Raw genomic sequence first — 27,090 nt, 5'->3', positions numbered from 1 at the left:
GATTCTCATAAGTATTAACATAAGAAGTTTATTGCAGTTAAAATCGTTGTTAGTCTTACTTAAGTACTAAAATCTTATCCAAAATGTACTAACAATAATATTCATAAAAATCCTATCAATAAGTTTTAAATCATCGCAATTTAATTTCATATTAAATGTCTAATGGAATATTATTTTTATTAGAAAATCTCAAAAAAGGCACTATTTGAGTTAACATAAACTATTTACTTCATGTCAATGGTCAACTGTTATGATTATGAGTAGACATCGAACATTGGGACATTGAACTTATGTTCTTATGTCAAACATAATATGGGCATGACCTTGTATGCACAGACAACAGCTAAACACTGATAGTTCTTATGTAGTTGTAATAAAGTCGAATTTGCAACAAAGTGTATTGTAGTCCGTACACTATTTTTAATAATCACACAAAGTAAATAACTCGTGCAGCTATCATAACAAATGACGTAGGAAAAATGCACGACTATACGTCATGAGCGTGATTCGGAATATTTGAAGTTTTGCCATTTTTATTTTCATTACCAAAGTAGGTATTATGATACTTTATTTTGTATTTAAGTCCGAAGTCATCATTTTGTACAGAATAATAATACAATACAGGATTATTATCAGTATTTTATTGATTGTATTGCTAATCCGTTATATTTATTTCAGATCTATTAACTCGTCAGTAAAATAACGTAATGAGAAAAAGAACATTGATTTTGAACTTACAAGTTATTAGTTCCCTCTAATATGGTCGAGTGAAGCGATGGCTGGTTCACTCGTCATGTCTGTGAACAGGCGCTGCTTTCGGGGACTGGTCAATCCAAGTTATTCCAACTTATGTATGCGAGTCATTTCTACAAGTATTTAAGTATGTAATCTGTAAGTCTAGATATTAGCACGTCACTACCTTGTTAATATACCACGCAATTTTGTATACCCATTCTTATAAGATACACTATACAAGAATGCATGGTAAATTCAGTGAACTGCTCCTGAATCGAATGTACCTACTACTGCTATTTCTATTTATTTATATTAACCGGCAGACAGTGGTGACTGAGTTTGTTGCGGCGCTTCTTCTCAGCACTTGCCAAATGTTGGTCTCGAAGCGCTGGTAGGGTAAAAAGATTATGAGACATGTAGAGGCTCCTTAAGAGCAAAATGACGATTTGTAAGAACTATTTATTAGTCTAAACAAATAAAGAAATTTTGACTTTGACTTTGACTTCATTACAATACGGTTCAAAATACGGTGGCAACAATTCACGCGCAGTGTTAACCCTCTCGCGGCTTAACCACCGCGCTGCTGGCCATCGTGTTAACCCCGCAGGTGCCGTCGCCGCGGTACACGCGGTAGTAGCCTTCTTCTCCCCATCCCGAGCCCCAAGAGTTTTTCACGATCCAATATGGCAGCCGCTTGTGGAAGAGGGGGTAATCTGAAAAACAACAAAATTGTTGTAGTAACTCCTCCTTATTTAAGTCGGTTAAAAATAGGAGAAATTCAAATTCTTTATTCTAGTACCAACTAAATATAGCCTTACACTACCTGACTTTATCAAAGTTTTGAAAAAATCATAAATTACGACATCGCTTGAAAAAAAATTACAGAAATAGACGCCTTTATTGCTGCCAGCAGCTATGCTGCTGCATAAATTAATCTATATGCTAAATACAGGGTGTGGTTTTGTAAAACAACGCCCATCTCAGGGGTGGTAGTATACACGACACTGATGCCAAAAAAAATGTTAAAAAAAATTCATGGAAAAAACCACTAAATCAGAAAAATGATATTATTACGCGGGCGAGCTATCGGTCAGTCCCCCGCCGCATGTGCTCGGTGGTGTATTCCAATGAGGGTTTTCGCGAATGAAAGATCCGCTAGATGGCGGGACGTGGATGTGGGGTCTGACTGCTGCGTGATTGGTGGATTTTGACATATCTGTCAATGCATGTCAAAAATAACCAATCATGCAGCATTTGGACCTCGCGTCTTCGTATTGCCATCTGGCGAATCTTTCATTCGCGAAAACCCTCATAAACTGATGACGTCGACGTTGTTGTCGATGCAACGTTACAGCGGGGTAACTCCGAAAAACGTTATCCGAAGTTTCGAATGTTGCCATCCCTCTCACACAGAGCGAATTGTCAGCGCGAGTGACGGTGACAGATAGACTCGAAACTAAGTAAACAGCGTTTCGGAGTAGCCCCACAGATACCATAACAAATAGCTAAACTGACCTTTAATGCCGTAGCCCACTATGAGCACCCCATGGTCTATGTTATTGGGGTTGCAGAGTAGTTTCCAAGGATGAGAAATGCCGGCCCGGTAGAACTGCATGGCGTTCGCGTTAATACCTGAAAAAATTGTTTGGGAATAAAAACTCCAAATCAAACAAAATGTTTAGCTAAAACGAGTAGAGTTCTTTCCCGTTGGGGCAGGAATGTTCTCGAGTGGCACGGACGGAAGACGTAGTGTGGGCAGGCCTCCTACTAGGTGGACCAACGATCTGGTGAAGGACGCGGGAATCGCAGGACCGATTGTGGAAATCCTTGGGGGACGCAGGCCTTTATCCAGCAGTGAACTTCATATGGATGAACCAGAACAGACAGAAAATTTCCTAGATACTAATGTGATCTCAAATATAGCTTGTTACCAATACTTCAAGGCAACATACATAATTTTTGAGATGATTTTCCTCATCTGTAATTTGATTTATGAATAAGCAAGTTGAATTACTATTTATTGCTTATATTTTAGTTGTTTCTTGTGTCTTTGGGAGTTTTTTTATAGAGATCTTTGCTTTGATAGAGTAGAATTAGGAAAATCTTACTTACATTGTTATTTGTCTGGAATATACAGTGTCACGTTTCTTTTTGGAAAATAAACATTTGTTATTTACTATTATTATTTATTTATTTATCCCCACCGTTCCCTTGGATATCGTAACAAGTGACTACGCGAGAAATATACGAACATCACGTCACTCCAACGCGTCCGGCCAGCGTGGGGAGTATAGGCCTTAGGTCCTTGTCGTAAATTGAAGAAGGTCGTGTTCCTGCAGTGGAAGCTAAACGGAACTGTTCCCATCGTTCCCTGCAACACCTATGTAGCCTGGTACTCTAGCTTTACCGCCAATAAAACCAGTGGAAGCTAAATAACTTGATGCTAGTAATGATGAAGTAAATAAATAGTTAGCCCAGCTTATCAGATTGTACATTATTTGAAAAATCACTTCTATTACAACGGCATAAAATGCCACTGTGTTTAGCAAGACGTGCTGTCGTCTAAACCATGGATATTGTAAAAGATGACTACTTACGGGAGAAATACGTCTCTCCGACCCGTTTGGCTAAAGGGATTCCAAATCCTTCTTTCCGTAAATTGCAAAAGATTGTTTTTGCAGTGGAAATAACCTGACGATGATGATGAAGTGAATAACTAAAATTTGGTCCAAGAGCACGTAGAATTTTGTCCAATGACCCCTAGCTCCCCATCCTTATCGCTCGCGCGTAATTATGTTGCTATCGCGCTCGCACACTCACTGCGGGTGCCAGTCGCACAGTCGCGACAGGAATATAATTACGCGCGAGCGATAAGGATGGGTAGCTTGGGGTCATTGGACAAAATTCTACGTGCTCACGGACCAGACTATAATTACCAATGGATATGGGTCCGTTGTGTATAAGCCACTGCGCCATCTCGGTTTCGTTGGAGGAGATATTGACGGCCCCGTTGATGTACACGCGCGAAAGCGTCTTGTTGTACGAGCACTTGTCGTCTTCGCCTTCGTAAGGGTAGTCGGACTCCGTTTCCAATCCGCCTAGCTGTTCGATGGCTCTGAAAAAAAAACAACATGACTTTAGTAATTTGGTAGGTATTCAAAGAAGAAAAACAACTACAACTTTAGTAATTTGGTAGGTATTAAAAAAAGAAAAAAACTATCTTTATTAGACGTCATAAAAAGGAGGTTATCAATTCGACACATGTTATGCAATTCTCTTTATACTGCAAAACAAACTTCCAAAAAAAATACGCAAAATTTTATAGGTATCTAACGTACGTACTCGTATGTTTGTTACTTTGTTCACGTATAGCTCCGAAACTAGTAACCGGATTGTCCACATACAAGGTGGATCGACGACCTCATAAATGTAGCAGGAAGGCGCTGGATGCAGGTTGGTAGAGCAACCGATCATTATGGAAATCTTAGGGGGAGGCATATATTATGTTCTGCAGTGGATGTCCTATGGCTGATATGATGATGATGATGAATATTATTTTGATAACTATAAGGACCAGTAATATTTATCAATAAACGAATTCTACTTTAGCTCCAGTTCTAGTTCTTCTAAACCATTCTACTTATAGTAGACGAACGTACCAAGTTCAAGGAATACCCGGTTTTAAAGGTCACGTCTTAATTAGTATTATTTTGCATATTTCCTCAATCAAAACAGACCGAGTCATATTCCTTATCTCTACAAAATAAAATTCCCTTGAGAGAAAAATAATTGTGACTGTTCTGATAACAACATGTGTAATAAACTAATATTGAAACGGTGATTTCCAAAGTTCCCCACATGCGATGCTACTTTATCTTGTAAATTCATATACTATTTATAATAGTAAATATAGTTTAGGTTTAGGTACGGATGACATCTTAACACGTTAAACACACAGCATATACCACAGCGAATAGATGTATTTCTTTGTACTAGAGAGTCCAGAGAATACACATTGTAAAACTGACACAAACCACTTCTTATTTGTACGATTTAAAAAAATAATTTGACTTTTTGGAAGGCCAAGGTCAGCGGCTTGGACTATGTACAAATAGACATACCTAGGTCAAGCCGCTGACAAAACCTAGTATGTATTTTAATAAAAATATCACAAAACCGAACTGGTGTTTATTGTTCTTTTGTGACCTCTTTTTGTATTTAGTTAAATGACTACAAAAAGTTATCAAATTATTATTACCATTATTTAAAATTTGTTGAGGTAGGTTTTTATCTTTACCGATTTGCTAGAGTGTAATAATATTTATTACAAAATTATAGACGCTCATTTATTTTATTGATAAGTTTCTAGATGACCTTCATTTAGTTTATTAGAAAACGTATAAACGACAAAATAAACAACGTCCAATTAAGGATTAGTAGTTAATTAAGGATACTAACAATTGATTTGCTTTCAAATTAAATAAGTAATAAATCTACACTAATATTATAAAGAGGAAAGATTTGTTTGTTTGTGTTGAATAGGCTCGAAAACTACTGGACCGATTTGATGAATATAGGCGGTACGAAGTTCGCCGGGTCACCTATTTTTCCAATTAACGGATTACCAAACCCTCGAGGACTGAATGAACAGTGAAGTTTATTTTTGTTTTAAATGCGTATAGAATTTATGTAAACCACTATTTGCTTTATCAAGGTAGAAACAGACATTGTTTACAATTTAATTTATAATCGAATATGAATAATTACCGTAAGCAATTAGTAGTGATATCAGTACATTGTTAGCTCTTCACGCCCATTCCAAGAATAATATGTTTTCATAATATGTATTTAAAATATGTCAAGGTTGCCATGCAAAGAACAATGGAGACATATTTCGCAAAAGTATGCATTCATTGTTTTATTAATACTGAAGTTCTGTTTTAATGTTATATTGTATGTGACATCCATAGCTTTTGAAGTGTTGCTGTAAAATCTCTGGTGTCAGGTTTAATGAGGCGTCTGATATATCTGGCACTTCTGACAGCACTCTCATCATTATCGTCATGGCATTTATTCTCCTTCGTTCGTTTCAGCCAAATGACATCTACTGCTGGACGTATGGAAGGCCTTTGTTCAGTAGTAGAAGTCCAGGTACTTCCCGCAAACTTTAATCATCGGTCCACCTAGTGGGAGGCCTGCTCACACTACGTATTCCGACCCGTAGTCGCCACTCGAGAACTCAACTCAGATAGAATTCGAATATAGGTATTATAGGTAGGTATCTGCACATTTTTCTTTGACAAACCAATGAAACCAATTTGAAAAGCCATGCAAGTGGACACGCGTTCAAAGACTTATGTTAAGACAATCGTATCGAAAAAAATGACAGTCATTTATTATATGTTTATACAAAGTGTATTTTCCCGTCATACAAAGTATCTGTAAATAATGGTATCCGTTATTTATTGAGGTACACTTGCATTGTTTACGGTTGTAAGAAATGCAGATGACATCATCCCGGGCACTAGGAGGAAGTTTGCGAATATTTTGTGGCCAAACATGGCGGATCATAATTTACTAATAAACTCGATACTTTATCCTATTTATTTACTATTGAACAGTGCGTTGTATGATTCTTAATTACTTGTTTGCTTAAATCATGGTGTTAAAATTAATTTGATACTTATATTTTACCTCAAAGCATGCAAATATTTAGAATTTGATAGGGTGAACAACAATACATTACTGAATAATGTCGAACAAATTAACTTAAAAAATATGCAATTAATTTTATTGTCATTGAGAAGAACGCCATAGCAGAAATTTATGCTGGTCCTTACAAGTAAATAAATATAGTTGGACTTGAAACTATGTACGCAATAAAATCTTTCTGCGATAGATTAAAAATAGTTAATAATAACACCTGGGGCTTGACCAGCACTAGCTCAGCTGGTCCAGATGACGCGTTATTTTGCAGTCGCGTTTACAAAAGGCAAAACGCGCAACTGCGTGTGGACAGAATGTATGAACCGCTATTATAAATTCGAAATGCGCGAGTAAAAACGCATCATCTGGACCATCTCTAAGCATAAATCTCCAACAAATTGACTAACCTGTACGCGTTATCGGGCAGGCCTCCATTGCAGCCGTGGTCCAGCTTGTCGCAGTCCACCAGCTCCTGCTCAGACAGAGAGACCAACTCCCCAGTTTGTATCTTCCACTGGCCTTCAATGTTACCTGCATATCACAAGTCACCATGAAATGTTTGAAGTATTTTGTACTTAAAATTCAAAGCAGTAAAACATAAAATATGTAGGTAAATAGACTTCCCATGCCAATTGAATACAAACACTAATCAAATTATAAGAGATAGGCACTAATAAATAGAGGTCTAAGTTGGAAGTCGTGAAGTGATGGCAATTTATAAGCATATAAAGTTGTTATGTTGTACAAAATGAATTGAAATGTATGGAACAGCAAAATATCTAAGACCCAGATGACCCTACGTATATCAGTTTGATAATGACAAATATTACCTGTAACGCTGAACGCCCAACAACTGCCACAGGCGCCTTGATCCTTCACCGGCGTGACGGCGCCGAAGGTCCGCCAGTCGAACGCCTCCGGGATATGCACCTTCGGGATCTTGGCCTGCCGCATCGGCACCTGGTTCGCGTCCCGCAAACTTGGCTTCAAACCCAGGTACTTGCTACGAAACTCTTCTTGAGTCAAATCTGCAAACCGAGTCACCGCATACGTAGCCGTACCAAGCTCGTAAATGTTCAGCTCGTGTATCTTCTTAATATTATCCTTAAATATGTCAAACCTCTTCGCCATCTCCACGTGGTCATTCACGTAGTCGGGCTTGTAAGTCGTCAAGAAGCTAGAAAATAATTGCTCGGCTTGTATGTGGTGGTACAACTCCGTCGATGTGCTATCCTGGTAATCGCAAGTGACCCGGTAAATCGGCGGGTGATCAGTCCAGGGCCGCAGCCAAACGTTCACGCGGCAATAACGGTTCATATTACCATCGCTTGTAACCGCGCAATCCCGTTCAAAAGAAAGCGCTGAACAGTTCGTGAACCCAACTTCAAGTTTCATTCTATAGTGTATGCCGGCAACAGCTTGTTTTTCTAGAGAGAAAATTCTTACAACCTGCTGTTTTTTTGGGTGCGGATACTTCGCCTCGATGTGCTTTAAAGATTGCTTGGCAAGCTGCATTGCAGTCTCCGCGCTCTCAAACTCTATACGAGACTCTAACGGGGTCTCGTCATCTTCACAATTCACTTCGATGTTTCTACCGTTTTGTATCCACAACCTCTCCCAAACTAGCGACACACAGTGTCGTCGTGGCAAATGTTCCAGAAAGGCACAGCTAGTTATGTTGTCGATCCATTCATATTTCAGACAGTTTGTGTACCCGACATCGAAATCAATTGTGGTCACTTTTCCTGTGGTTATCTTAGTAGTATAACTGTTGATTTGTAATACGCGTTGTTTGTACCTATGAAGGGAAGACATTTCTAGTTTTTCTAAAGATTCTTGTACTAACTGTTTTATATGGGCTCCATTAGTATCCAGGGATAACGTGTTATTGGCAAGTGATCTCTTTGTACGACTGGTCTGATCACAAGTAACTTCGAGACGCGATATTTTTCTGCTGTTAGGTACTAACCATATGTAAGACATACAAGATTTTGCAGGTCTAGTAGTGTCTAGGAAACAAGCAACATTGTCTCTCTTAGGGTCTACGTCCTTAGAACAATTCGTAGAAGCTACTATAAAATTCAGTTTGACTGGTATTTTAAGATTCAGACTCGGAACTACGTTAGGCTCTCCTTGGTGAACAAGTTTATATTTGATATTTGGAGATTTTTCCAGTTTCATCAGAGATATAGTAACAAGATCTGCAATAGCTAAACCAGTAACTCGTAAGAAATCTGGGTCATCTTCGCACACGACATGAACATCATGAATGATCAACTCGTCCTCGGCAGCGGGAAACAATTTTGCAAGGCACAGCCGGTGGCCCATGCCATCTAATTCATCACATTGATGTAGATCTTTTTCGTCCTCATCCCGTAAGCAATAAGTATAAGCTGTTTCTAGGAACATTCGCACCATTGGCACTCTCATATGCATACTGTTTTGTACAGAGTGAATTGTCAATAATTTCTGCATATTATGGGTGTTTGAATGGTCATTTAAATACTGTATCGCCTTGTCTGCATAGTAATATTTAGTTTCTTCGTCTATCTCGTCATCATAAATTTTATTTTGCCGTTTTTCCCTTACTTCAATGAAACGCTTTTGACGGCCTTTACTTTCTTTAGCTTTTATCTGTTTGCAAGTCACGTGCGTATTGTCATCATCATCTAAATCAAAATTAACGCGCTTTGTTACACGAGCTATACACCGCAGCGTTGATATTGGGTCTTGGGTAGGACATTTATCAATTTTAATATTTGTTTCTGCAACCAAACAAGTTGTAGGAGATATTGTAAACTTTATTACAACATAAGTTCCATCTTTAATTTGTTCAGTGGCTTCATCAATTTTTACGACTTTATGAATATATTGAGTCTTTCCCGATCTTTCGAATTTCCGAGTGGCTGCGCTGGCGATGGTTTTAAATCTTTCTGCAGTTACATCTTGTTGTACTATTCCTCCTAAAAGCCCATGTTTTGAACTGGGCTTTCCAACTCCTTTTTCGTTACTTGAATCTTCATCGTTATTTGAGTCGCTATTACAATCAACTGTTATGTCTTTTCGTTTTAACCAAGGACGGTTCCAAATTTTAGCATGGCAATAAAGTATGTCGTCATCAAGTGATATAGTACAAAGAGATGCATTTAAGGCATTTTTTGAACACTCCGATTTTGCAGTATAGTCAATCTTGTAAATTGTGCCAGAAACTAATTTAGAAACTACTCGTTTTACTTCTATAACCTTATGGACAGCTTCAGATTTTTGTAGACTTTGATATTTTCGTAAAGATTCCTCTGCAAGATCTCTGTATTCCGATTTGCTTGCATCCTGTTCAACTTCAGACCCCAATCCTTGACTTTTATATTTGCGAGACAAAATTTCTCTTTTTCTTCTTGAAAATTTACAATCTACAGAAATAGTTCGTAGTTTTTTCCATGGCTTATCCCAAACTTTCGCAAAACAACGTTTAACATCTGTTTTATCTATAATCTTACATGAATCCGAAGTCGGAAAACCTTCACTGTTGATAAGACAATTAGTTGGTGAAACCACAAAGACTAACCTGGTCATAATTCCAGCAACGGGTTGTGTGGTCACTTCTTTTACTTCGACAACTTTGTGATGCTGGGTAATGTTCATATTTCCTAAATATACGCGTAAACATTGCTCTGCTAGAACAGTGTATTCGGGAAGACTATGATCTTGATCAATAGGACCACCAGATATTCTATCATCGTCGTCGCTTTGCCTTTTTTTTCGTCGATTTTGGTTCTCTGTTTGACATGTCACGTTAATTTCTTTTTTATTGAGCCAAGACTGTTCCCACACCTCAGAATGGCACTTTATGTTATCTGAACCACCAACATTTACGGTAAAGTCAATTCTTGTCATACTTCCAGCCACCACTTGTGTTGTAACTTTGTCCACCTTCGCAACTGAATGCGACTGTGTGCTTCCTGAAGTTTGCACATACTTTTGAAGCGATTCTTCTGCCAGCGCTAAGTAACGAGGGTCACTAGGATCTTTTTCCGTACGTCCACCTGCAATCTGCCTTTTCTCTCTTCGAGCCTGGTTATTTACGTCACACGTCACGGTAATTTCTTTTTTATTGAGCCAAGACTGTTCCCACACCTCAGAATGGCACTTTATGTTATCTGAACCACCAACATTTACGGTAAAGTCAATTCTTGTCATAGTTCCAGCCACCACTTGTGTTGTAACTTTGTCCACCTTCGCAACTGAATGCGACTGTGTGCTTCCTGAAGTTTGCACATACTTTTGAAGCGATTCTTCTGCCAGCGCTAAGTAACTGGGGTCACTAGGATCTTTTTCCGTACGTCCACCTGCAATCTGCCTTTTCTCTCTTCGAGCCTGGTTATTTACGTCACACGTCACGTTAATTTCTTTTTTATTGAGCCAAGACTGTTCCCACACCTCAGAATGGCACTTTATGTTATCTGAACCACCAACATTTACGGTAAAGTCAATTCTTGTCATACTTCCAGCCACCACTTGTGTTGTAACTTTGTCCACCTTCGCAACTGAATGCGACTGTGTGCTTCCTGAAGTTTGCACATACTTTTGAAGCGATTCTTCTGCCAGCGCTAAGTAACGGGGGTCACTAGGATCTTTTTCCGTACGTCCACCTGCAATCTGCCTTTTCTCTCTTCGAGCCTGGTTATTTACGTCACACGTCACGTTAATTTCTTTTTTATTGAGCCAAGACTGTTCCCACACCTCAGAATGGCACTTTATGTTATCTGAACCACCAACATTTACGGTAAAGTCAATTCTTGTCATACTTCCAGCCACCACTTGTGTTGTAACTTTGTCCACCTTCGCAACTGAATGCGACTGTGTGCTTCCTGAAGTTTGCACATACTTTTGAAGCGATTCTTCTGCCAGCGCTAAGTAACGGGGGTCACTAGGATCTTTTTCCGTACGTCCACCTGCAATCTGCCTTTTCTCTCTTCGAGCCTGGTTATTTACGTCACACGTCACGTTAATTTCTTTTTTATTGAGCCAAGACTGTTCCCACACTTCAGAATGGCACTTTATGTTATCTGAACCACCAGCATTTACGGTAAAGTCAATTCTTGTCATACTTCCAGCCACCACTTGTGTTGTAACTTTGTCCACCTTCGCAACTGAATGCGACTGTGTGCTTCCTGAAGTTTGCACATACTTTTGAAGCGATTCTTCTGCCAGCGCTAAGTAACGGGGGTCACTAGGATCTTTTTCCGTACGTCCACCTGTAATCTGCCTTTTCTCTCTTCGAGCCTGGTTATTTACGTCACACGTCACGGTAATTTCTTTTTTATTGAGCCAAGACTGTTCCCACACCTCAGAATGGCACTTTATGTTATCTGAACCACCAACATTTACGGTAAAGTCAATTTTTGTCATAGTTCCAGCCACCACTTGTGTTGTAACTTTGTCCACCTTCGCAACTGAATGCGACTGTGTGCTTCCTGAAGTTTGCACATACTTTTGAAGCGATTCTTCTGCCAGCGCTAAGTAACGGGGGTCACTAGGATCGTTTTCTGTAAGTCCACCTGGAACCTGCCTTTTCTCTCGACGACTTGGAATTTTAAAACCACCATTAACGAAGTTCGAGTTCAGAGATCTTTTATTTCTAAATGACTCATTCAATTCTTGGTCAAGAAGATCATCTTCAACAGGGTTCTTGTTAGTGTTGTTACATGTAACATTCATTTGTCTTCCATCTTCTAACCAAGGTCTGTGCCAAACTTGAGCGTGACATAAACGAAGCGGTTCAGATTCAATTAACTTGCAACTTTCGTCATCCACTTCAAACTCATTGGAACATGTTGTATATCCTACAATAAATTCTATATTAGTCAAAAGCCCCGCTACGAGTTGTGTCGATGCTGACCTTATTTCTACAACTTTTTGTTTATTATTTTTGTTTGACTGAACTTCTAAAACCTGCAAAGCTTCCTGTACCATTTCTTGTATGCTTCTATCATTAACATTTTTATGTACTTTTTTAGTATCAACGAAACTTTCGCTTGCTGGTCTTTCAGTACAAACATACGTAATTTTATTTTCTTTCAGCCATTTTCTTTGTAAGATTTCAATGTCACATATTTTTGATCCCAAATCACGGTCAACTGTACAGTTGCCTCTTTTAGAAAATGGTTCACTTTTTTTACATTTTGTATATCCTATCAATACTACTATTTTAGTTAATATTCCATGTAATTTCTGAGTATTGCCGTTCATAATTTTCAATAATTTCAATGCATTTTCGTCCGGGGATTCAGTTTCAATCTTTTTCAATGCACTTATTGCTAGTTTATGTAGTATTGGGTCATTGACTGGCACTTGGTGTATTTTCCCCCAATTACTTTCATTATTTTTTTTATCATAACAAAATACGCTTAAAACTTGCGGACTACTTTCATCAGTGCTATCTATAACACCGTTGCAAATTTTAATCAATTTGTCGTTACTGTCACATTCTTTCTTTTTGCATGGAAGTTCTACAAGTGCTTGTAAATAGTAGAAATGTTGTTTTATATCAGATTCTTCCTCTGCAGACAACACATTTTTCAAAACACGATTCTTTATTTCTATATCTATTTCGTTCAAATAGTCTACCATCGCTTGTGCTAGAGTGTACAAATGTTTAGTATTCTTAATACTTTTTTTCATTTCACTGAATTTTTCGGCTAGATTTAACATTTTTAATTCATTAGAGTAGCTTCTTTTTATGCGATGTGTTCTTAAATCTTCTTCGGGTTTAGGATTATAACTAGAAAAGTCAAAAAAATTAATCAAATCATCTATGGTTTTCTGCTTATCTGACGGTAACACAAATTTGTTGTCTGGATCGGTTATGTCATTTGAAAGAACTCCAACATCTTTACTTGGTTTGATACCAGAAGTTTGCTGGTGGGTAAAAGATTTTGTGTAGCTATCTTCATTAGTCACTGTTTTTTCATTTGGATTGGACAGTGATGTCATAAAATGATCATGAGGAATAATTTGTTCTTGTATTTTTTTTACGTCCTCGTCAGTTAAATCCTTAACAAGACCTGGTTGTGAGTGTACTTCTTTATTATGGACGAAATGTACCATTTCATCAATTGCTCCTGTATTGTCATTGTCATTGTCGTTTTTAGATGAGTTATCACGCTCATGTTCTCTGAAGATCCAGTCATTGGTACAGTTGTTAGATACCACCGCCCTGTACTTGGATCCATCTGGTAATTTCACCCAGGGCTTTTCTAACACTGATATCTTACAAGGTTTTGTAACTACACATGTTTCTGTTTGGGCGATGGAACAGCTATTGTAGTCAATCAAAAGGGTAAGAATGTATCGAACACCATTGACCACCTGAAAAAGAAAAATATCTTGTACCTTCACTAAGAGGTGATTACAATAAAGATCTTCTAAAAAGTTTTTTCTCTATTAATTATGATTGTATTACTTTAACGTTTTAATTTTGGATTGGTTTCCAGTTTAGTAAGAATTTTACAGAATTCATGAAGTTAACCTGAATTTCCGGTAAATAATAAAAATAATTCCGTGCTTCCGAGCTACATTAAAATATGCATCATAGTCTGAGAGAATATGAGTCAATTAGAGAGAGTTCGCCTGCAGTGGAGAATGACCTGATAATAACTAATCGTGAATCTCGGATATTCGGACCTACTATTTACTTTATTCTGTATTTTCGTGTAATATCCATCGCTGTCACACATACTTGTTAGAACTGTCAGCCCATGGGGCAGGAAGGTGAGAATGATTTGCTTCGTACCTGAACTTGTCTCTCAACGCTCACGACCTTGCTGAGCGCGTGCGTGACACCTGGTTCGTGCGCGTTGAGTTGCGTCACGCCGAGAGACGCCAGCTCCGGCACGCCAGCTGCGTCAGGGTTCACGAAGGAAGCGCACCCGATGCAAGGCGCGGACGCCTGACCGCTGGGCACCGCGATGAACTGTTCTCCTGAGGTTACCTATGATAACGAAAAAAAAGTTGATGTTGATATCGAAGCAAGTTTAAGATGATTATCATAGCCTAAGGCCCAGGAGGGCTACTACCTAAACGCTGTTTACGTAGTTTCGGGTTGACCTGTCACCGTCGCGCATGCTGGCATCTCGCTTTGCGTGACAGGAATGGCACTGTGGCGATGCCACTACAAACTAGTGACCAACAGATGGCGCTGTTACTACTTCACTATGGCACACTCCGCCGCTCATACAAACCTGCATCGCGGTGACGGAGTGTTATATCCTGCCAAGTATACATATATAGACAAACCAAGATGGTGTAAATTGGACCTTGGTCCCCGAGCACAACACCCGCTCGGAAGGAAGCACTAACATCTAGCTTCCTTATTGTGGTTGAGCATCATATCCCACATTGGTGACCCCGACGTGATGTGAGAACGTGACCTCCATCACCACCATCTTCGGCATCAGCCTTCGCCATCCTCACCATCTCCGCCACTCCGTCATCAGCTCCAGTCTTCAACAAGCCAGCATCCAGCCTTCAGGGACCATCGCAGATCGCAACCGACCTTCCTGGTTCCTCGGCAGCAAGCAACCGTCACTTCACTGGTCACGGGTACAGCTCTGGCCCAGCTCCACGCCCGACCATCGAAGACGCCTCCGCTCACTATCCCGACTCACCGTGGATAGAGCACCGCAACCTGCTCGTCTCGACTCACCGCAGACTTGAGCACACCTGGCACTTGTAAGCTCATCACGCACAGACTGCTGAGCTCATCCTGACGTCATCCACTTCCGGTTCTTCCGGGGGGAGTGGTGTGGCGATGCCACTACAAACTAGTGACCAACAGATGGCGCTGTTACTACTTCACTATGGCACACTCCGCCGCTCATACAAACCTGCATCGCGGTGACGGAGTGTTATATCCTGCCAAGTATACATATATAGACAAACCAAGATGGTGTAAATTGGACCTTGGTCCCCGAGCACAACACCCGCTCGGAAGGAAGCACTAACATCTAGCTTCCTTATTGTGGTTGAGCATCATATCCCACAGGCACTATTCGAAAGTTCAGATAACGTTTTTCGGAGTAACCCCGCAATTTCCACAAAGGCGAAGCAGAGCGGAGAAGTGTTTTGAATAACCAATCAGCTCCACTCCGCTCCGCCTTGGTGAAAACCGGGTCTCAGGCAGTTTGACAGCTGCAGCGGCGCGGCGGGTAGCGGAGCTTAGCGAAGCGGAAAAGTGGAAATAATGAAATCCGATTGCGTTATTCAAAACAAATTTCCACTCTGCTTCGCACTGGTGGAAACCGGGCCTAATATACTGACAATCAATAAGGGTAAGCGCTCCTGCACACGACGCAGCCGCCGCCGCGCCTTTGCACTGTTTATACGCGCTGCGTGAAGCCCGCTGCCGCGCCGCCTCCGCGCCTATAACTATTCTATTATTGATACTTAACTTTATTTGATGATAGTGTTTTAAAAAGCCTATTTTTTATTGAAATGTGACTTAATATTGAGATTACTATGTACTTAGTTGGTTTGGCATGGAACCTGGAAGCCCCCACATGGAGCAATAAAATAGCAATTTACATAGAGGACTAACTAAATTAAGTGCAGATGGCATGTGACAGTTAACTAATTTAATTATGTTACAGGATGTTAAATATTGTTCTTTATATCCTAGCCAGTTAAAGGCATCGAACGCATATACATATTATGTTACGGTAAATGTGAAAATTATAAGAAGAAGAAGTGATTATTATAAGATCATTTATGTGTGTATAAAACTAAATAGGCGGCTTAGGAGTGGCGCAAGGGCCACCCCCGCCGCACCTTAACCTATTTTTCACTTTCAATCAAAACAATGTGTTATAGGCATTATGGCAAAGTAATGTAATGCAAGAAATAGTCCAAACTCCTTTTTCCAAAATATATTAATATATGATATCAAAACGTTCAAAATGTGATGCTGTACATGAGCGCTGTACGAGCTGTTCTCTTATATAATATTTGTTAAAACGGGACTATTCCCACCTCTCGTTCCCACCACTGCAACTCCTGTGTAGCCAGGATCTACAGCTTGACCGCCACAAAAACCCAACCAATGAAGGTCAAGTTTGTCCCGGGGGAAAGTTAAACTGTCATTGGACCCGCAACGAAATTAATCAGAAGAACATAGGAGGAGTTCGAAATTAAGGTTCGACTTCCCTCCATTGCAAAGCGGATGACAGGTGACAAACAAAGGTTTAAAACCTTTAAGAAAAAGATTATGCACCACGGACAATAAATTAAATTAAGGGGGCCTATCTTATGAGCAATTAGCAACTACCTGCCAATAATATTTTTCACAAAATCGCTTAAAAGCACGGAAATTTTTCCTTGTCGCGACAAGATCGGTGTAATAAATTTCGGAAACAGATGTATGTTGTATTGAATTAAGCATTATATCACGTTCATGTTTCCAAAGATCACACTCCCACAAGATATGATGGGCAGACTGCTCATGACTGACATCATCAGTGGAACACTCGCAAAAAGGAGACGGAACTAGTTTGAATTCGTGAAGTTTATGTTTAAAGTTGCCATGTCCCGTGAGGAACTGCGACGAGCAATGGTCGATTTCTAACCATCGCCTAGTTAGACGTTCGCGTACATTCGGGAAGAATTTATATAAGTGACGTCCTTTGACTGATAGGCCAGTAGAATTAAACACAAAAATTGATTAAATCGGAAATAATTCCTACAAAAGATTTTTTTGCTTTAATGGCTTCATTGGTTGCCCATTAAGTCTCTCCTAAGTTTTCGACTTCGACGGAGTTGTGCTTAAGTGGTGGGGGCCCCCGAAAGGGGCGTTTTTTCGGTTTTCCGGTTATATCGCGTAAAGGACTTACCCTATCGAAAAGTGGTCTTCATGACGGTTGAAGGGCACTTAATCCTGCATTGAATAAGACCAAATTCAAATGTTTTGGACAAACCGTTCTCGCGCTAAAGTTCGGAAAAGTAGAAAATATACGTATAATTAATGACCCTCTCCACGTCCAATGGCTTGTTACCCACAGGCTTCCAAGTCTTGAAAAGGGCCACCTCAACCAGTGTAACCTTATCAAGGCTTACGAGCTTGATGCGCCTATCCTTGTGCGTCCCAGCCGTTCCTTAACTGCGGTTGGTGCACCTCTTCCTTGCACTCTCCTGAACGACCCTGTGTTACCTACTGTGGCTGTCCCTCTTCCTTGCAGCCTCCTGCACGACTACGTTGCCTGGCCGTATGCCTGGTCCAAGGTTCGACGCCACAAAATCAACTTCGCACGCGTGAAAATAGTTTAAATACTATTTTCCGTGCTTGCAACATTTTTCTTTACTGCTTCGGCTCTATTAGTCGTAGAGTGATTGTATATATCCTATAGCCTTCCTCAATTTATGAGCTATTCAACACAAAAAATATTATTTCAATCAAACTAGTAATTCTTGAGATTAGCGCGTTCAAACAAACAATCAAAAACTCTTCGACGTTTTAATATGAACTTGTTGTTGTTGATTTTTGGCGTCAAACCTTAGACCAGGCATACGGCTAGGCAACGTAGTCGTGCAGGAGGATACAAGGAAGAGGGGCAGCCACAGTAGGTAACACAGAGTCGTTCAGGTGAGTGCCAGGAAGAGGTGCAGCAACCGCAGTTAAGGAACGGCTGGGACGAACAAGGATCGGCGAATCCAGCTCGTATGCCTTGATAGGGTTACACTGGTTGAGGCGCTCCTTTTCAAGACTTGGAAGCCTGCGGGTAACGAGCCATTGGACGTGGAGAGGGTCATTAATTATACACATATTTTCTACTTTGCCGAACATTTGCACGAGAACGGTTTGTTCAAAATATATGAATTTGGTCTTATTTAATGCAGAATTAAATGCCGTTCAACCATCAGGAAGACCACTTTTCGATAGGGTAAGTCCTTTACGCGGTATAACTGGAAAACCGAAAAAGTGCCCCTTTCGGGGGCCCCCACCACTTAAGCACAACTCCGTCGAAGTCGAAAACTTAGGAGAGTCTTAATGGGCAACCAATGAAGCCATTAAAGCAATAAATTCTTTTGTAGGAATTATTTCCGATTTAAAAGCTAATTCTACTGGACTATGACGTATCCCATCTTTTTTGCCATTCATCAAGTAAATCTTCTTGGGATAATATTTGTTAGTATTAAGGTTACATTATGAAATAATCACTGATAAATGTGATTATTTTATCACTTTTACCTCGCCTGTCGGTAATTATTCTAATAACCGGCGATTATTCATATTTTTCAACTTATCACATTAACCGTAACATATATACAACTACAATTTCATTATGGCTAGGTGAAACTAATCGATTGACATCGTAGTACATTACTAGCTGATTTAAAATTTTATCGTCGTAATGTAGCATGACCGTAGCACATCGTAGCTGAGCTAATTATACGAACATATTCTTCGAGAAAATAAATGTCTTTAACCGAATATTCATTCGCAATACACTCAATACTCAATATACCTATTATGAATGCATTGCATGCATAAATAAATTGTGTAAATTGTATATTAGGTTTTCGCATTTTTGTCAAAATTTTCATAATTTGAAATGACGACTTCGTGATATACCTACTAAACTAAACTAATCCCTGTCGATCAGAAAGTCCTTAGTTCAATTTCAATTTATGTATTTTTTCATTACATTTCGTTTCATTGCATTTCGTTAGGCTTGAATCAACTTAACCATCCATAAAGAAAGGCATTTGTACGCTGCGGGCCATGTCAAGCCTTCGATTTAATTAAGCCATATGGAACACCTGTGAGGCAGAAAGTCTGATATGTAGGATGTTGCCCTCAGTAATCACAAACTACCCATAGATGATAGTGATGAAAGGAAACTTTCATTTCGTTCGTTCGTTCGTTTCAGCCAAATGACGTCCACTGCTGGACAAAGGCTGGACAAACTTTCATTTATTTGATCATAATTCAACAAAAATCATATATTTTTTTGATCATAAAAATGTTCTTTCGCCACAGAATTACAAAATTAACCTTTGTTTGTAGGAGACAATCGTTTAACTTTAAACTATAAGTAGCCATGTCTCATATGAAAATTTTTATTTTACGGCTATAACTATTAAGATCTCTGTAATAAAACTGGTCAAGTTAGAGTAGAATTAACACACGAAGGTTTTTTGGATTTTACTGGTATATTACAACTAACAACAACTAAAGTTTGATGTAGGGCTCCCCTAATTTTTAATCATATCTAATTCTACTTAACTCGCTTTCATTTAAAGACGGAGACATTTAAACTGTGTATTTAATTCATTTGTTTATGTGAATCAACATAATTTGCGATAAAAGTTCCAACATTTATATTTTCCGTGAATATCTTAACTGTACAGTACACAATACGTTATCTAAATGGGTCGGGACAAAATGTTAATAATTATGTAAATGTTCGTTTCAGCTAAATGACGTCCACTGTTGGACAAAGGCCTCCCCCGAGGGTTTCCACAACGACTGCACTTGCGCTGCCCGCATCCAGGTACTTCCCGCGATCATCGGTCCACCTAGTACAGGGGGTCCCTAATTTATTTGAGACGCGCCCCCTTTCGACCACATAAAAAAATATGCGCCCCCCATCCTCCAGATTATTTATTAGTCGTATCGAACAAATCCCACCACCACCCATGGCCATACCAACCTCGCGGTTATTGTGGCCGAATCTTGAGAGATGCGCGCGGAATTGCGGCTGCCTACGGCAGATTGCACTCCACCGCGCGCAATTCTTGACTCTCTACAAGTTCTTTAATCTTTGTCCATTTGTCCCTTGCCACTCTCCCCCTTCTGGGGCATGGACTCTACTAGCACGTTGGCACCATCCGGTGCCTGGCCGCTAGGCGTCTGTCCGTTCCGCCTCCTGTGCCACGCGTGCGCGAAACATCGCAGCCGCGCGAAGTTCGCCTCCGAGCTGACAAGATCGGGGTACCACGCAGGACCGTAACCCTCCGAGAGCGCTATCCCACTCAGCATCTCCCACCGCAGGTCTTCATACAGAGGACAGTACCACAGAACGTGGTGCCTGTCCTCCTCACTCTCGCCGCACTCACACATACTCCCCTCTCGCAGCTTCATGTCGCTCAGCCTTTTATTGAAGCACCCGTGTCCAGTGAGTATCTGCGAGGTCACATAGTCCGGTTGGACCCAGCGCATGCTGAGCCTACCAGCCACCTCCGGGAAGAACTGATAGAGCTCACGACCTTTGGTCTCCTGCTCCCAACGCTGCTGCCAAAATACGATCACCGAATCCCGTATATCGCGTTTTCGACTGCTCATCTCGTCCAGGGTCGCGAGCTGGCGCGTCCTCAGTACAGCCGTCCGTCCAGCATACTCCACCTCGAGGTCGGCGGGCAACACTCCGGCCAAGACCGGGAGCGCGGCCGTGCTGACAGACCGGTAGGCCTTCGTCAGCAGCACGAGTGCCGGCCTCTGCCCCCTCAGGACAATCCCGCCCACCGACTGGACTTTGACCCGCTCAAACCAACACGCCGCAGCATACACAAGCGTGGCAACGAACGTTCCCTGGTAGAGAATGCGCAGACCGGGGTATCGAATGCCCCAGGAGGACGCAGACACACGCGAAACCTTCCCGAAGCATTTGGCTGCGCGCTCTACAATGTCCTGTGCATGCTGCGTGAACAAAAGACCCGAATCGATCACCACGCCGAGCACTGTTCCTGAGCTCACCTGTCGGATCGAGGCGCCATCAAGTTTGATGATTGGGGGCCTCTGGAATTTCCCCCTGATTGTCATCATGGACGACTTGGCAGGAGAGAATCCCAGTCGGTTCCGGGCTCCCCAATCAGACGCGATGTTAAGGGCCTCTGTGGCCTTCGACTCGATGCTGGCTCTCGATTGCGCCTCAATCAAAATGGTGACGTCATCGGCGTACGCCACCATGCTCACCCCCTCCGGCATCGGCGATCTCGTCGTATCGAACAGTCTGGAATGCATTCTCTCAGCGGTCGCAGGTTTTTTAATACTTAACTAGACAGATGGCCCGCGCCCCCTTTAAAGCGCGACTCCCCTGGGGTGCGCGCCCTCCACTTAAGGTGGCGGTTCGCGTTGCGACGGAGACAAGAGACCGAGACATGAGACTGAGACAGGAGATCGCGACCGTTACTTGCCTAAGGCAGAGACCTGTCTGTCTCTGTCTCGCTTGCGAACTGTCGCTTATACATTGTCTAAAGTCAAGTAACGTTCGCGGTCTCCCGTCTCGGCCTCGCGTCTCGGTCTCCTGTCTCTGTCGCGATGCGAACCGCCACCATTAGGGAACCCCTGACCTAGTGGGAGGCCTGCCCTATGAATGTAACAAACACGTTCTACTCACAGCGGTGTCCGTCTGCACTTCGTTGTCCAGTTTCACGGGTTCATGCTCCAGGGGTGTCTCGCTGGTCACCTCTGAGACAGCCTCGTCAGTCGTTTGAGTCGCGTCAGCGTCATCGTGGCACTCGTACGCGTCAACGATGACCTCATTCTCGCCGGTTTCTCGCACTGTGCCAGAACACCTGACGTACTTGAAGGTGTCGAGGTTACGCAGATCGTTCGCCTTGATTCTCGCTTCGATCTTCACATTTTCGGCCTAAAAATGTACTAAGTTTATTTAACAGCATAACTGAAAGCTACAAAAATTACAACAACTTTCGAGTCAATCTGAGAAAAGATTAGAATCTTAGAATGCCTGGTGGTGACTACTCCAACATAAATGGGTAAGGTGAGATTACCAATCAAAAGAAATAACATTCGCGGATTCGAATCATGGTTCGAAACACCGAATTCGTACCCAGTACAAGTAGCCCGTGGTGTGAATCGACGAGTGATTTATCGTCTTAGTTTAAGGATCCTGTAGCTATTATTTAGACAGCAGCTTTGAATGAAATATACAATTAATGCATCTGCATAATATGATGCGTGATGGAAGGCATATACGAATGTCTTCCTAAAGTAGAATACATTATTGTATGGTGAGTACCAGTGTGAAAACCAGTGGCATATCCCAATTCCCAGTTATATCTGGAATTCTGGACTACACAATTTGCATCAATATGTAGTTTTTTTTTGGCGCGCGCTGTTAGCTTTAAGAGCTTTTTCATCATCACTGGGCACAGAAGTACGAGTAAGGTACTTTAGCCGTTTGGCGATCGTCGGTGCGCGTGCCGACGAGGCCGAGTGTGGGCTTCAGACCGACGTTCGCAATCGGGCCGTCAATATGTAGTGTGGATAATTAAATCAAAGAATGCAAAGATTTTCCTTATAAAAAATAACATAACAAAGTATTAAACAAAAAGAGATACACAAGCTACAATTTTTTTTTTACCTATAGCCTCGTAAGTCCCCGCGTACTTGTACAAGTACATATTAAGGATAGTAGTTCAGACCTGACATTTAAACTACATAGCAAGAGTAACTGCCCAATGTACTTACCCAAGTACAAATCTTTCTTTCCCCATTTACCGGGTAGTTTTTTTACAATGGCAAAAATGATACGACCATACTCATTCAATACTCTATGGTCAATTCCGCCATGTTAGACAGGTAACGTCAACTGTCAGTGTCAGTGTCATTTTTTCGCAAAATGGTCACGGGGTCGGATTCCCGGCTGGCACGAGGATAGTTTATCTGTTTATATCAAAGTAATCTTTGGTTTTTTGTCTTGTTTTTTAAATGTATCAGTAAATATAAATTATAGTTTTTGTAAATTAAACAAAATTTAAAAATAAACTTCGTATTTTATGAGGTTTATGATCGGTCAAAATAATTTGTACTTGATATAGTACGTTAGGTATTTGTTACACAAAAAATTGTATGAAATTTGTATTAGGTATGAAATTAGCGTTTTTTTTTCTTCAATGTTCATTACTATGTAATTTCTTTCATAGTATAGCTATGTCCATCATTCTTTTATTATTTGGAATTTGACTCCAAGAGCTTACTTTTACGTATAAAATGCTAAACTTAATTTTATTTTTTTTATTTGAATTTAATTTTCAAAGATAGCTCGTCCTAATTGTCGTCCGTTTCCATTAAACAAAAATAAATATATATTTTATACAGATACCAATTTTCAAGAAATCTTTTAATTTTTTATAGCTTAATGTTGTTTCAATCTACCTACAAAATTACATAACATTTGAATTTATGGCTTTTTAAAAAATCCCAAAAATATTAGTATAAAAAAATAAAATTGGTGAAATTCTCCATATAAAACGCTAAGGCCAAATAATTTTGTCTTAAAGACTGAATTTTATAATTATTGCTTACTTAAGTGACGTTTAAAAGAAAAAAATGATTTGTTTTTAATACATAAATAAAACCTTTATCTTAATGATATTATTTTTTTACACTGTATAAAAAGCCTAACGTACTTACAGGAGTACAAACTATTTTCAATATTTTTCTTTTAAAACGGGTGCTAAAGATGCTTAACTTACAGTAAAAAATACAAAACATAAGGTAACACTTAAAAAACTATGTAAAACCGTCAATATTTTATCTCGGTCTGAAGCACATTTCTTAGTTTGTACTTGGTATAGTACATCCGGTAGATATGAATACTGCTGTTGAAAAAACACAGGACTTACGAGGATAGGTACAGCAAAAGGCAGCAAAATTCACCAGGGTTATAGGAGTTTTATGGACTATTCCCTTGCCTAGTTATTTATGTTCTAAATATAGCTAAATACTATAAAGTACAGCTGGCACTAGAAATGTTGGAGAAACCCTACAGTTCACTCTTAAGGACTTATGTAATACACTAATTAGTAGTGGCATCTTTATGAAAGTAGTTTTTTATAATGCACATAAAATAAAATGTTCAAAAACTGTGTTCTTGTTATTTAATATCAAGTTACAGGGAATTGAGGTGAAGCTAGAATGTCATTTTAATTTTCCATCTCTATCTTTATGTTTTATTACAACTTCTACCAATGAAAAATCAAAACAACAAAAAACAATTCACACATAAATTAAATGGAACATTAATATTTTACCTGATTATATCTTTGCTAATAAGGCTGAGTTGCACCACCTAACTTTGACCATAACTATAACGATAACCGGTGTATTTAGTATGGAGTTTGACAGATTTTAGACGTTTGTCAAAGTTAAAGTAAGATGGTGCAACCCAGCCTAAGTGTATCAAATAAGTATTATGCGCAGTTTTGCCATGTGTGACAATAAACTCCGCACACTTGACCTTTCAATACAGATACCACTTTATTATCTCCTGTCATACTTAGATAAAACTAAAATTACCCACAGAGCTATTAAGTAAAATGACTTATTTAATGTATTAGGATCAATTATTTATAGTTGGTTTTTTATAATAAATAATTCCAGTGAAATTAAATTATTTAATAGTCCCTCAAACAAGCCCAATTGCTTGTTCTGTGAAGTAGATTTGTTTGAAGAGATGACAGTACATCTTGCTAAAAAAAAACATTACATAGATCTCAAGATGTATGGTATTTTTCAGCAAAAATATATTCTGTCTGATGGACTACCATCTCAAGTGATTTCATTGGTATAGATAGAGGTACATAATCTAAATGTTATTACTAAATTATTTAATTGATGGCTTGCTAATTAAACAATTTTCTTTTCAAAATTCTTGAATAAAATATGTAACTTTTACAAAATGGACTCCATTGTACAATACATTCTGGGCCAATATCAATATTAACATCCAGGTGTAATATTTCCAGCTTTAGGTAAAATTAAAAATAAATTAAGTACTGTTATTACCCATGCAGAATTTTGTGCAGTTTAGAAATTAGAAAGTAAAATAAAATTATAATGTAAGAATTAATTAGTTGAAGGTATAATTCAATAAACTTTGACCAATTATTACCAAGGACAACAAAGGATTGCTATAATATGGTTATTAATAACTTGGATTCTACTCACCAATTCTTCAGCGTTTATAATTACTCCATCTTCATAAGAATAAGCTTGGTCAGGCAAACTATTCAAGTAGTCTATAAACCCACCCAAATATTTTTCTTTCTTCTCCAGAGAAATTTCTCCAACACAAAAATTAATAAAACATTGAACAAATAAAACTACAAAAATATATTGACGCATGATGAAATATCACAACACTATCATCGCTGTAAACAGCGCAGGAAAGAATGAGAAATGACTATGTAATACGTACGTCGTAAATTAATTAATTAATTAATTACAACGAAGTGTTTATGATTCAGCAAAGTTTTGCGTGTGTTCTTCTTCCAGTGTGTTTATAAAATAATGACACTGACATCTGTCATTTGTGACAATAGCAATTTTGACAACTGAGGCGGATTGAAACACTTGTTCCGAAACCAAGAAGTTGTGTGATTGTGTGTGAAGTGTGTTGAAGAAAAACAAGTTCAAAGTAAAAAAAAGAATTGTTTAAGTATTTTTGTTGAAGAAGTGATGACATATTAAATATCTAAAGACGTGGGTGCCAGGCGTGGCGTTGGAAGCACGGTAATAGTATGATAGTATTACCGTGTTGGAAGGCACGGAAACTTTTTTTTTCTATAAAAGATCGTGGCGCTAAAATAGTTTACATTTAATTCGGAATTTAGAACAAAATAATTTGGCTAAGTTTGGCAGAAAATAGCGCTTGTTTGAAATTGTTTGCAAAATGGCGATCACCATGGCAACGCCGAAAACTTTAGCGTGTTTAGTAGGCTAGATAAGTAATGTTTTCCCATACATTTTTTTAGCAGTGACAGCAGTAACAACACTAACAACCACTAAAAGGAAGGCATTTTTCTTACTAGCGCTATTTTTCAACCGACTTCAAAAAAGGAGGAGGTTCTCAATTCGACCCGTATGTTTTTTTTTTTTTTTTTTTTTTTCTATGTTTGTTACGCGATAACTCCGCCAATTATGAACCGATTTGAACAAATCTTTTTTCGGCGTATAGGTAATACCTCAAGGGTGGTCCCATTTAAATTTAATAATAAAAAAAACAACCCCCAAGGGTTGGAAATTGGGGATGAACTTTTTTATACGCAATATCTCCGCCGATTATAAACCAATTTGAACGATTATTTTTTTGTTGAATAGGTATTATCAAAAGGGTGGTTTCATGCGAATTTGAAGAAAATATTTCACCCCCAAGGGTGGAAAATTGGGGATGAACTTTTTTATACGCAATATCTCCGCCGATTATGAACCAATTTGAACGATTATTTTTTTGTTGAATAGGTATTATCAAAAGGGTGGTTTCATGCGAATTTGAAGAAAAACTGGTCATGGTAGGTACAACTCCTTAATGCTTAGGAGTTGTAGGATAATTCTTTAAATATTATAAGTACAAATAGACCAACAGTTGTATTCTTTCATGTTTTTAAGATGGGCTGACGGTTTAAGGTCTTTTTAGGTTTCCTATCTTGTAACCTGTATTTTGTAGGGAATATTATTTTACACTAGACATGAAGAATATGGTCTCAATGTACTGCCTACCTTCAGTGGTAACATCAAGGTAATAATTAGTTAACTAAAAAGCAAGAAATAAGTAAAATTTTATAAAAAAAAATAAAACCGACTCCAAAAAACCTACACTAAAAAAAGTAGAAAAATAATTACTAATTACCTAC

At 39.4% G+C, this 27,090-nt stretch overlaps 1 protein-coding gene across 1 annotated transcript; it reads right to left on the bottom strand.

Annotated features, from left to right (window-relative positions):
* Positions 1–625: 625 nt before the first annotated feature.
* LOC135080730 (uncharacterized) lies at positions 626–25,702 on the bottom strand. Its single transcript, XM_063975442.1, has 9 exons — positions 25,406–25,702; positions 21,831–22,082; positions 14,234–14,431; positions 7,272–13,809; positions 6,849–6,972; positions 3,672–3,850; positions 2,251–2,367; positions 1,246–1,448; positions 626–747 (listed from the first exon to the last, which is right to left on the bottom strand). The coding sequence occupies exons 1-8, from the start codon at positions 25,580–25,582 to the stop codon at positions 1,288–1,290; spliced, it is 7,746 nt and encodes a 2,581-aa protein (XP_063831512.1). The 5' UTR covers positions 25,583–25,702; the 3' UTR covers positions 626–747; positions 1,246–1,287.
* Positions 25,703–27,090: the final 1,388 nt, after the last annotated feature.

This window comes from Ostrinia nubilalis, chromosome 18, assembly GCF_963855985.1.
Source record: "Ostrinia nubilalis chromosome 18, ilOstNubi1.1, whole genome shotgun sequence".
Lineage (NCBI taxonomy): Eukaryota > Metazoa > Arthropoda > Insecta > Lepidoptera > Crambidae > Ostrinia > Ostrinia nubilalis.
Note: the sequence above shows the minus strand (reverse complement) of the source record. Positions and strands in the feature narration are given on the sequence as shown.